At 33.5% G+C, this 11,313-nt stretch overlaps 1 protein-coding gene across 1 annotated transcript; it reads left to right on the forward strand.

The window, feature by feature from the left end:
• The first annotated feature begins 4,989 nt into the window (after positions 1-4,989).
• Positions 4,990-10,569, forward strand: LOC127127811 (probable mitochondrial-processing peptidase subunit beta, mitochondrial). Its single transcript, XM_051057093.1, has 9 exons — positions 4,990-5,856; positions 6,537-6,701; positions 7,208-7,345; positions 7,433-7,584; positions 7,677-7,785; positions 8,428-8,526; positions 9,726-9,791; positions 10,047-10,154; positions 10,248-10,569. Exons 1-9 carry the CDS (start codon positions 5,182-5,184, stop codon positions 10,332-10,334), a joined length of 1,599 nt encoding a protein of 532 aa, XP_050913050.1. The 5' UTR covers positions 4,990-5,181; the 3' UTR covers positions 10,335-10,569.
• The last annotated feature ends 744 nt before the right edge of the window (positions 10,570-11,313 follow it).

The following is an 11,313-nucleotide window of genomic DNA, read 5'->3' on the forward strand; positions in this document are numbered from 1 at the left end:
TATATGCATCCTCATCCAGGTTATCATTCTCCTCATAAGGCTTCTAAGCTTCAAAAAGCCTGATATGATTTGAAATAATCTCCAAGAGTTTGGTTTTCCAAGTTCAATTATACTCTCACATGCTTTAATTTTCTCTCTAGTCCATATGATTTTGCTCTATTCAATCAAAGAAGTGATAATGGTATTATAATTCCACTTTTCTATGTAGATGATATGATCATAACTGGAGATGATAAGTCAGAAATTTCATAATTACAACAATATATGAGTCAACACTTTGAAATAAAAGACCTTGGTTCTCTTAGTTGTTTTTTGAGACTTAAAGTTTCCCAATAATCAAAAGCTTAGTGTTGTTCCTTTTGGATTGACTGCAGTTTACAAACCAACAACACAGAGAATTATTCAAGTTTTCTTAGCTACTTCAAGATGATTTTCTAGTGCAGAAGGGACACATGTTGAACGCGATGTCACAACATGTGGGTACGACATCTGGGCCTTGCTCAAAAGGCCAGATTGTTGGATTTTGGGATAAATTTTGTAATGAATGATTCAATTAGATTTTATTGCTTTTATTTAGAAATATGATTATATGATTTGTTGGACAGTTGTAAGGATCAAATCAAATTTAAATGTGATTTAAATTTGAATTTGAAACAAATCGAATCATATCTTTCTGTTGGAGATATTTATGAAACAAATCATATCCAATAGATTGTGCAAAGATTCTAGACGAAATTAAATTAAAGATCCAAGGGAAAAAGCCCATAATACTTTTTCTATACAAGGAGCTCAAAACCTATATTGGAAAGTAAGTAATACATTGAAGATAATATAGTTCTAGGGTTTATTTGAGTCATTGTTATTGCTGTATGTACACCACACTATGCTTCAGTAACTTGGCATAATTATAGGTTTGTGTAGTTGAGTTATAAATCAATATTCAACATTATGAATTGAAGTTGATTACTAGGGTTTAGTGACTGAGAGAAAGTGAGAGGGGATCTCATATTTAGGAGGAGTCCTAAATAGAAAGTTACATGGTAGTGTTGGAAAGAGACATTAAACAGCATAGGGTTTATTGGTATTAAACTACTAATAGTAAATTTCCTTTCTTTGGTTGGAAGCTAACCCTTCATACGTATGTGTTGTTGCATTGAATTAAGTTACCAATTATTGTGTTCTTTATTGCTTTTCTGCTCCATCATCTTGTACAATTGAATCTGTTTTAATTATGGTGTTTCTGGTTTATCTTGTCGAACTAGTTGTCTAGGACATAACACTCGACATCTGTCCCCTAAGGAACATAATTTTAGTTATTATCTCTCCCAAGCCAAGCATGCCTCTGACTTGCTTTCTCGAACAGGCATCACAGACTGCAAGGATGAATTGACACCATTGGAAGTCAACTCCAAACTCACTCCACTCGGCAACACTTCTCTTGAAGATTCCACATTGTATTGATAACTTGTTGATGGTCTATTTACCTGACTGTCACTCGCCTTGATATTGCATATGATGTTCATAAAGCCAGTTAATACATGGATGATCCCTATTCATTTCATTTCTCAACCGTTCTTCGTATTATTTGATATGTAAATTGTACTTTTTTCATGGTTTATGCTTCTCTGCTAATTTATCCTCGGTCTTATCTAGATATTCTGATGTGGATGTTGGTGTAAGCCCTAGAGGCCAATACTTTTGGTACTTGTATCGAATTATTTATTAATAATAAAAGGCATTTTCTTTATTATGGTTGATTAATAAAGTCCCTAGAATAGATAGTCCGTTTAATGTATTAAGTGTGACTTAATCATGAGAACACATTAAACATAAGGGCACTGTTCTTAAAGTATCCGTAGTCGAGCTTTAATGTGAAGTGGGATAACATTAAAGCATTAAGACTATTATGTTTGTAGACTGATGATCACATCTCATGGATCATGGATAAAGAGTTATCAAGTCTTAAACATAGGTATGAATATTAGGAGTAATATTTATACCGGATTGACCCGCTATGAGAATACTATATAGAAAGTTATGCAAAGTGTCATAAGTTATTCTCATGGTGATAATATTGTATACCACTCTTCGACCTGAAACCACTATGGATCCTAGATGTAGAGTCGAGTGCTTTATTGCTGATCCAACGTTGTCCGTAACTGGATAACCATAAAGACAGTTGATGGGTACTCCACGAAGCATGCTGAGGGACATGAGTGTCCTAGATGGAATTTGCCAATCCTGCGTAACAGGATAAATGTCTATGGGCCCAATATTGAACTGGACAAGGGTGACATGGTCTATACCTTGTGTTCAATATAGACATAAGGGCAAAGGGGTAATTATACACATAATTATTATCACAGGAGGTTTTGTCAGATCACATGACATTTTCGTGACTTGGATAGCAGTGATGTGTTGCTAGATACCGCTCACTGTTTATTATGTTAAATGCGTGATTTAATATAATTGCCAACGCCGCGAAAACCTATAGGGTCACATACAAAGGACGGATTGATGAGAGATAGAGTAACTAAGGAACACCGTAAGGTACGGTGCACTTAAGTGGGAGACAAAATATGGTAAGGTACCAAATACTTAAGTGATTTTGGGCATATTATAAGATATGAGCCAAAATACACTTAAGTGGGCTTTTTAGCTTGAAGCCCACACAAGTGGTTCTATAAATAGAACCCCTTGGATAGAAGCATTGTAACTCCACTCCACTCGACTCCACTCAGACTGAAATTCAAGTAGAGACTTGGAATTCTGTTTCCCTCTTTCTCTCACTCAAAGCCAAACGTTGTCATCGTTCAACGTTCGTGATCGCCCCGTGGATCTGTATCAAAGGTTTTGATCATTATCAGAGATCTGCACCAAAGGTTTGAATCGCCACAAGAGGTAACGATTCTATCACTGATCATGCCCATTCGTAAGGATCACTAAATGGAGAAATTTTTAAATTCCGCTGCGCCTTGGATGACAATTCTCCTACAGTGGATTGGGCAGGGGACCCAATAAATCTTCGCTCAACAACATGGTAATGTTTCTTCTTAGGGAGTTCCCATATTTCATGGTGTGGCAAAAAGAAATCAACTGTTTTTCGTTCAAGTACAAAATTTGAATCTCGTTTTTGATGTTACTTCTAAGTTACTTTAGTTACGATGGATGTTAAATGATATGTGCATTACACAATCTCCTGCTACTATGCTTCATTGTGATAATAGAAGTGCTATTTGGATTTTCCATAATGATGTTTTTCATGAGCGCACAAAGCACGTTAAAATTGTTTGTCATCTTGTACGTCATCATATTACTAATGACACCATACGTTTGGATTATGTTCCTTCTGCAAACCAAGCTGTTGATATCTTTTAGGGATGACAATGAGGTGAGTTTGGGCATGGTACTATAATACCCGTCTCCATACCTGAGATTTGGAAAAAATCCTCGTATCCATATTTGTTTATCCACATTTCTAATAAGAAATTATCGAAAGTTATAACTTATCATGTCATTTAAATTTTTTAACAACATTTAAAAAAAATTAAAAAGTATTATTATTGAATTAAAAAATAACATTCAAACGTAAAAATATTAAAAAGCCTAATATAAAATAAATGATTAAATAAAATTACATGTTCATATTCATCTATAAAAAAATATTCATCTATTTTTTTATTAATTACATGTTTTAAAGTTTTATCTCAAAAAAGTTCAGTAGTTCATTAAAAAATAATCTAATATAATTTTTTTATCAAATTATATAAAATTGCATTAAGAAAAACAAAAAGATCAAAAAAAAAATTGGACCTACCAATTTTTTTAAAATATACAAAATAAAAATAAAAATAATGTTTTGTTGAAAATTTTACCTTGTACCCCTACAGTTAGCCTCATACTCCTATAATTTTTTAAAAATTCCCATTCTATCCCTTTTGGCATTTTAAAAAGATTATTAAAAATTATAAAATAAAATTAAAAAAAAAAAAAACGCACCGGAACACTTCAAATAAGAGTTTCGGTGAATTAAAAAAAATTGATGACTACCGGAACACATTTTAAAAGAGTTCCGGTTTAGACCATCCAAACCGGAAGTCTTTAAGAAAGACTTCCGGTATACAACAAACCAAACCGGAAGACTTTCTAAAAGACTTCCGGTTCAGTGCCCCAAAAGGAAACAAACCGGAACTCTTTAGGCATGTGTTCCGGTATACATTACGTGAACCGGAAGACTTACTCTGAGTGTTCCGGTTTACGATGCCAAAAAGTGAAAAATTTGCTTTCCGAAAATCTTCAGACGAAAATGGTAAAAAAAATTTAAAAATGAAAAATATACCCTATTTATATGAGGGTATTTTGGTAAAAAAAATTTAAATGTAGGGGTATGGGTACAATTGTAGGGGTACGGGGTAAAGTTTTCTGTTTTGTTACAAAACTTTTAAAATGGCCGGTACCCTACTAACAATTTATAAAATCCAAAATTTTGTTACATGAATATCATATATGTATTTTTATCGATTATTTTGAAATTATCGTTAGAAATTCATACAAATATATATATAAAACTCTTTAATTTATTGGTAAAAACAATTTTTTTTTGAATTTTACTACAATACAATATCGACTTTTTAAAAATTCAATAAATTTTTTATTTTTTTAACTATGAAGATATTATGATCAAATTAAAGAATATATAGGAGTGCACGTATAATTGAGGGGGTGCTGGATAAAATTATCAATTTATCTGCACAAAATTTGCCCACAATTCCATGCACTTAATTTTTGATGCAATTACACCTTAAATGGATTTATATCTTAGTATTATATTATTATTTTTAAAATATTAAAATTTATATTAAATCAAAATTGTCTGATTTCAATCTAAGGGTTACAAATACTACAAATCAAATTTTTTGATGCTTGAACGAGTGACATACTCCGAATTCCCCCAAAATTCTACACCATTTAAATAGAATCTACCTTGGTGATATCTGTTTTTGTTTTTGACAAAGTCTATAGTCTAATTACTACTCTCCGAATCACACCCCTCAAAATTTCCTCACTCTTTTCTCTTTCTTCCCTTCCCTCACATAGCATATTTCATCACTTCACACAACTTGGTTATTCATTCTCCACAACCAAACCCTAGCACCCGGGCCGCCCCACACGTGCTCCGCCATGACGATCAACAAACTCCTCACCCTAGTCCGCCGTTCAAATCGGCGGACTCCCATCCTCTCCTCCATCCGATCCGTCTCCCTCTCCACCTCCGCTGCCGCACCTGTCACCCGCTCTCCACCCTCCCCACCTCCCTCACCTCCTCCTCCCAACGTAATGGTCTACGATCGATTAGCTGAATCGGTCAAAGCCAAACTCCAACGATTGGAAAATCCAGATCCGCGATTCCTCAAATACGGTTCACCGAAACCTGAAATCCGCGACCATACGCAAATCCTCTCCGCTCCTGAAACACGCGTGACGACTCTCCCTAACGGACTCCGTGTCGCCACGGAATCTAATCTCAGTGGAAGAACCGCGACGGTTGGTGTTTGGATCGATGCAGGATCCAGATTCGAGACGGAGGAGACAAACGGAACGGCTCATTTTTTGGAGCATATGATTTTCAAGGGAACGGAAAGACGGAACGCTAGGGAACTCGAAGAGGAGATCGAGAATATGGGCGGACATCTTAACGCATATACGTCCAGGGAGCAGACTACTTATTATGCTAAGGTTTCGCAAAATGATGTTCCTGTTGCACTCGATATTCTGGCTGATATTCTTCAGAATTCGAAATTCGATGAGAATCGGATCAGCCGGGAGCGTGATGTTATTCTTAGGGAAATGGAAGAGGTATTGTTGCCTTTTGTTGGTGTACAATTTATTTTTGAATTGCATTATACACGAGGTAGAAATTATCTGTTGTATTCTTTATGGATCTATTTGATATGTTTGGTGAGAATTTGCTTAGAATAGTTTACAGGTTTAATTATGTGATCATGCGTTACAATAGCATACAAAACCATTATATTTATTACCTTTTTATTTATTTGGATGTCTGTAAGATGGTGCACAGGAGATATTTGTTTGTTGTTAAAAAACTGGAATCAAGTTTTAGATACAATGTTGGGGAATAATCTCCAGTTGAATGTATGGTAAATTATTGCCCTTAAGAGTTTAGCCGAGTGTTGAAATGGAAAACATATGTAGAACTAAAAGCATTTGTGTATTTAGTATATCTTAATTCATAGGATAGTCCTATAGTTAGAGTTATAGGGGATTCAAAGGCCTGATGAAGGGATTGCCGTAGGACGCTTGAGTTTGATGATATTCTTTCATTTATAACTCTAATTTTTTAAACTAGATAATTTACTTGAAACAAATTTTTTATCTTTCTTTTCCTATTAAACTCACCCCTTCATCCAAGCATAGTTATAGTGTAAAAATACGTTTGTTTTTTTTGTTGTTTCTGTAATATGTTTTATTATCCTTCTTTGCTGAAAGGTTTGTTAAATGATATCTCTTGTTTGTAGGTTGAGGGTCAAACAGAAGAAGTGATCTTTGACCACTTACACGCAACTGCTTTCCAATATACTCCCCTGGGCAGAACCATTTTGGGACCTGCTCAGAACATTAAGACAATCACCAAAGCTCATCTGCAGGACTACATTCAGACACATTACACTGCTCCTAGGATGGTATGTAGATAACTGATTAGTCGTGTCTCATGCATATTGTTACTGATGTAGCTGTGTCTCATGCTTATCGTTACTGATATATGCATAGTGTCCATAACTCTGAAAGTAGTCATTTTCTAACTTGTAATTATTATATAGATTTTCTTTTAATACTCCCTCATCCAAAATACCCATTCTGGGAAAAAATTGTTCCAAATGACTGATCCCTTTCAGTTTTCAATACAATGGTACTTTTTCTTTCTCCATTTTTTTTCTTTTCAATTGTGCCCTTTAATTAATATACTTGCATTTTATCACTCACAATTCAGTATCTCCCATTTTGCATTTATGGTAAAGGTGAATACACCTATACATGATAAGGGTACTTTGTAAGAATATTTCTCTTTTTCATTAATACATTTTTTAATCTTTGTGAATTGGTTAACTGAATTTTGGGACAGTGGGAGTAACATCTAGTTATGGAAGTTAGTCTGATAGCTGTTTTCTGTGTGGGTCTACTTTTCCAGGTGATAGCTGCATCTGGAGCTGTAAAGCATGAAGATTTTGTTGAACAAGTGAAAAAATTATTTACTAAGTTGTCAACAAATCCCACCACAGCATCTCAGTTGGTAGAGAAAGAGCCAGCAGTTTTCACTGGTTCTGAGGTATGAAAATATTAATTTTGAGCAGGATTTGAACCAGTTACTTTAGTTAATTTATTAACTATGTTCATCTACTTGTGCTGAAAACAGGTCAGAATGCTTGATGATGATATTCCCCTTGCACAATTTGCTGTAGCTTTTGAAGGCGCATCTTGGAAAGATCCAGATTCAATTGCTTTGATGGTCATGCAAGCAATGTTGGGTTCTTGGAACAAGTCAGCCGGAGGTGGAAAGCACATGGGGTATGCAACTTGAACACTCTCCTTTCTCAAACCCAAAGACAAATACCCCTCATTATACATGCTTAGCTAAGTGAATTTTTTTCTGTCAACAGTTCGGAGCTAGCACAACGAATTGGCATTAATGAAATTGCAGAAAGCACGATGGCTTTTAATACCAATTACAAGGACACAGGTCTTTTTGGTATTTACGCCGTTGCTAAGGTAGGCTTTAATGTGGTTCTCTTGTAGAGTATTTTTTTTAAACAAAGTAATAGCACGTAAGTACTTTTTTTTAAAGTCCGCATGCAAACACGCAAAAAATACTTGAAATTTCTGCTACTGCCAAATGAACATTCCTCTTATAGATTCCCTATATTGTGAATATGTCATCACTGAAATGTTTAAATAACCTATATTATGATCCAACTTTTTTAGATATATATGTTTATGTATTTTAGTTAAAGTCAACACTGGTTAGTGATTAGAACAAAAAAATTGTGAGAAGTATAAGAACTCTGTTAAAAACTTTTTAACGTAATTCAATGAAATTATAACAACTTTCAGTGCAATCTAAGCCAAATATAATTTGCTTAATTTCTTTTCTCCTTTTATTCTATGACCTTTAGTTTCATTTTATTGTAATTGATTTTGAAATAAAATGGATAATAGTGTTATTATTTGCAATATGCGGTGTATGAATTAATAGTTTGATGTTTGTCAAAGCAGCATGCCTAGGTTGTGTTGAAGATACAATATTTTAGGCATGCTCTAGCATTACAAGCTAATTTAGTTATTTATCTTTTTAATTATCACGACTTCAATTGCTTGGATAAAACTTTTCCCTTTAATTTGTTGTGCTTTCAGCCGGATTGCCTGGATGATTTGGCCTATGCAATAATGTACAATACAACGAAGTTGGCTTATCAGGTTTCAGAAGATGATGTTACACGTGCTCGTAATCAGGTAGGCTTCTACTTTGACTTAATGATTTCCTGTCTTGATAATTGAAGGTGGCAACAGAATTTGGCTTATGCATTCTATTACGAAGCTTTGGCTGTATTCGATGTTGAAGAAACAACCAAAGTTAATTTTGTTTTTGCTTTTGATTAGTTTATAGCATATTGCATCACCTGGACAATTACCACACGTGCGATTGTAGATTGATGAACTTATATTATGTATCTGAACTTATTACTTCCTCAATCGAAACACTTTGAGATAGTTACTAGTTTCTTTGGATAGGAACCTATGTGAAGTTGTGACTCAAGTTTCACCTATTATGATTGCATATGACATTAAGACTGAGCCATGACATAATGTCACCGTTATTGAATGATGAAAATTACAGATAAACAGAATCAATCGGAATTTGTTGTCATTGGTCAGTGATGATGCTATATTTTATGGTCTTTCTTCAGTGAACATCTGTGCGCAAGTTAAATGAATTTATGGGGCATATACATTCCATATTCACATCATTGACTTACACGAGCTGGTAATTCAATTGAGTATAAGCAACTAAATCATGGTCAGTGATTATGTTTTTGACCTGGCAGGTTAATTTTTATAATCACTCAAGAGACTGGACTAAAAGTTTGCTCAAGTTGACATAATATACAGTTATACTTGATTCATAGCTTATTGATATATGTTAATGAATCTGGAAAAGGTGTAATATGGGAATGTGCAGCAGCATTTTATTCTCTTGTCATGGCCTTTCCAGTTTTCATGATTGTTGCTGGCATTAACTAAACTGAAAATTGTTTTAAAGCGTAGTGAAAATGCTTACCCAATTTATCTACCCCATGTTAAGTTGAATTAGCCTGTTCAATCTCTGTATTTGTAATGCATTCAAACTAAATTTGTGTAGTTGATTTTTGCCTCCAAAAGATTATGTTCAGAATTTGATGGTTTGTGTTGGAATGTGTGTTTATTCTCTATAAACACAGACATTTGGTCATCATGTAATATACAGCCTTTAGTATGCCCAGAAGTTCATTTGATTGTTCAATGTTCTTTCATACTCAATTGTCTGCTGTTTTTTAGTTATATTGCTTTTTTGCATAGTTTCTTTTATCATAAACTATATGTTATTTTACTTGAAATTAATTTTTATCCCGCTCTTAGTGTTACTAACTCACTTTTAAATGTTCAATTTACAGTTAAAATCTTCGCTTCTGCTTCACATTGATGGAACAAGCCCTGTAGCTGAAGATATTGGTCGCCAGGTACCAGTAGACTCTACATTTCGCAATTAAAAAAATAGTGGCATGCAAATTCGTTGCTGTACTATTTACAAGGACTTTAGGCTGATTTTATAATCAATGATATTATGATAAATGAAAAAATTACTAGCTAATTAACTGAAACTTTAGAAAGTGAAACTTTCATACAAATATTATTAGCAGATGTTAGATGATTGTGCAACTATGCTTATGCCACCAGTTAAATATTTCATTACTCATTTCTTCATGATCTTTCAGCTACTCACATATGGTCGAAGAATCCCATTTGCTGAATTGTTTGCTAGAATTGACGCAGTTGATGCCAGTACAATTAAACGTGTTGCAAACCGATTTATTTATGACAAGGTAATAAAATAATAAATGAAATATGTCTTACTTTGCAGTAGAGACACCACTCTTATTCATAATTTAAGGTATTGTTGTATGTCTGTCTTGCAGGATGTTGCTATTGCTGCCATGGGACCTATTCAGCGATTACCTGATTACAATTGGTTCAGACGCAGAACCTACTGGAACCGATACTAGTTCATTTTAGTTTTGTGCTTAATTTAAACTTCATGGAAGGTCCGGCATACTCTTTTGTTCAAGTTTACTTCACATGTGCCTCCGGATGGCTGCTTTGGCCGTCATTTTTCATTTTTTTGTTATAGGCCTGTTTTTGTAATATTTATGCAAAAATAAATATGCTGTTGTCAATGTAAATGGCATCATTTCATACTGCCCTAATTTTTGTTTGAAAATGATATTACATTGTCCTAAACTTGCTCGGTTTCTCTCGAAATGCTACTGACTTCTGGTCCCTTAAGTTTCCAACTCATTTAGTGGTGCATTTGGATGAATCTGTGCCCATCATAAATACTCTGTCAGCCGTTTCATAATTTTTATCTTCCCCCTCCGATAGTTTATGCTTCGAGTACTTTTGGTGAAGGTTTTGGGCTGGCTTGTCTCAACTAACATTCTCCATTAATCGGAAAGAAACTTGGAATAGATGCCTCAGTCACAATTCACAACAGTTTTGAATCTGTTTAAATATTATTATATCCGTTTTTTTATATTAAAGATATTTTTTAGATTTATTTAAATTGATGTATCTAAAAATTGATTAAATATATTAGTTATTTAATGAATTTAAAAAATTATCTCTTATATAAAAGAATCTATAGATATGAATCTATAGACATGTTCTTTATTAATTGTATGTAAAAGTGAAATTAAAAGAATTAAAGAAAATAGTAATAAATAATTGAGTAGTTGATGGTATAGTGCAAAAAAGAATAATATTAATAATGCATTAGAATTATAAGATGGACTTATAATTTGGGGCAGATTTTTTTTTTTTTTTTATATTTACATATGATACATTATTATTAATTTAGTATAGTTTAAATGTATTATTTAATCATTTAGTTTTTTTAAAAATTAAAATATTGATCGGTTTGTTTTAGAAATTTGCTTTTAGGTTTGCATAGTTTTTATTTTTTTTGAGTTTTGGTCTTCATTCTTT

The sequence above is a fragment of the Lathyrus oleraceus genome, chromosome 3 (assembly GCF_024323335.1).
Source record: "Lathyrus oleraceus cultivar Zhongwan6 chromosome 3, CAAS_Psat_ZW6_1.0, whole genome shotgun sequence".
In the NCBI taxonomy this organism is placed as follows: domain Eukaryota; kingdom Viridiplantae; phylum Streptophyta; class Magnoliopsida; order Fabales; family Fabaceae; genus Lathyrus; species Lathyrus oleraceus.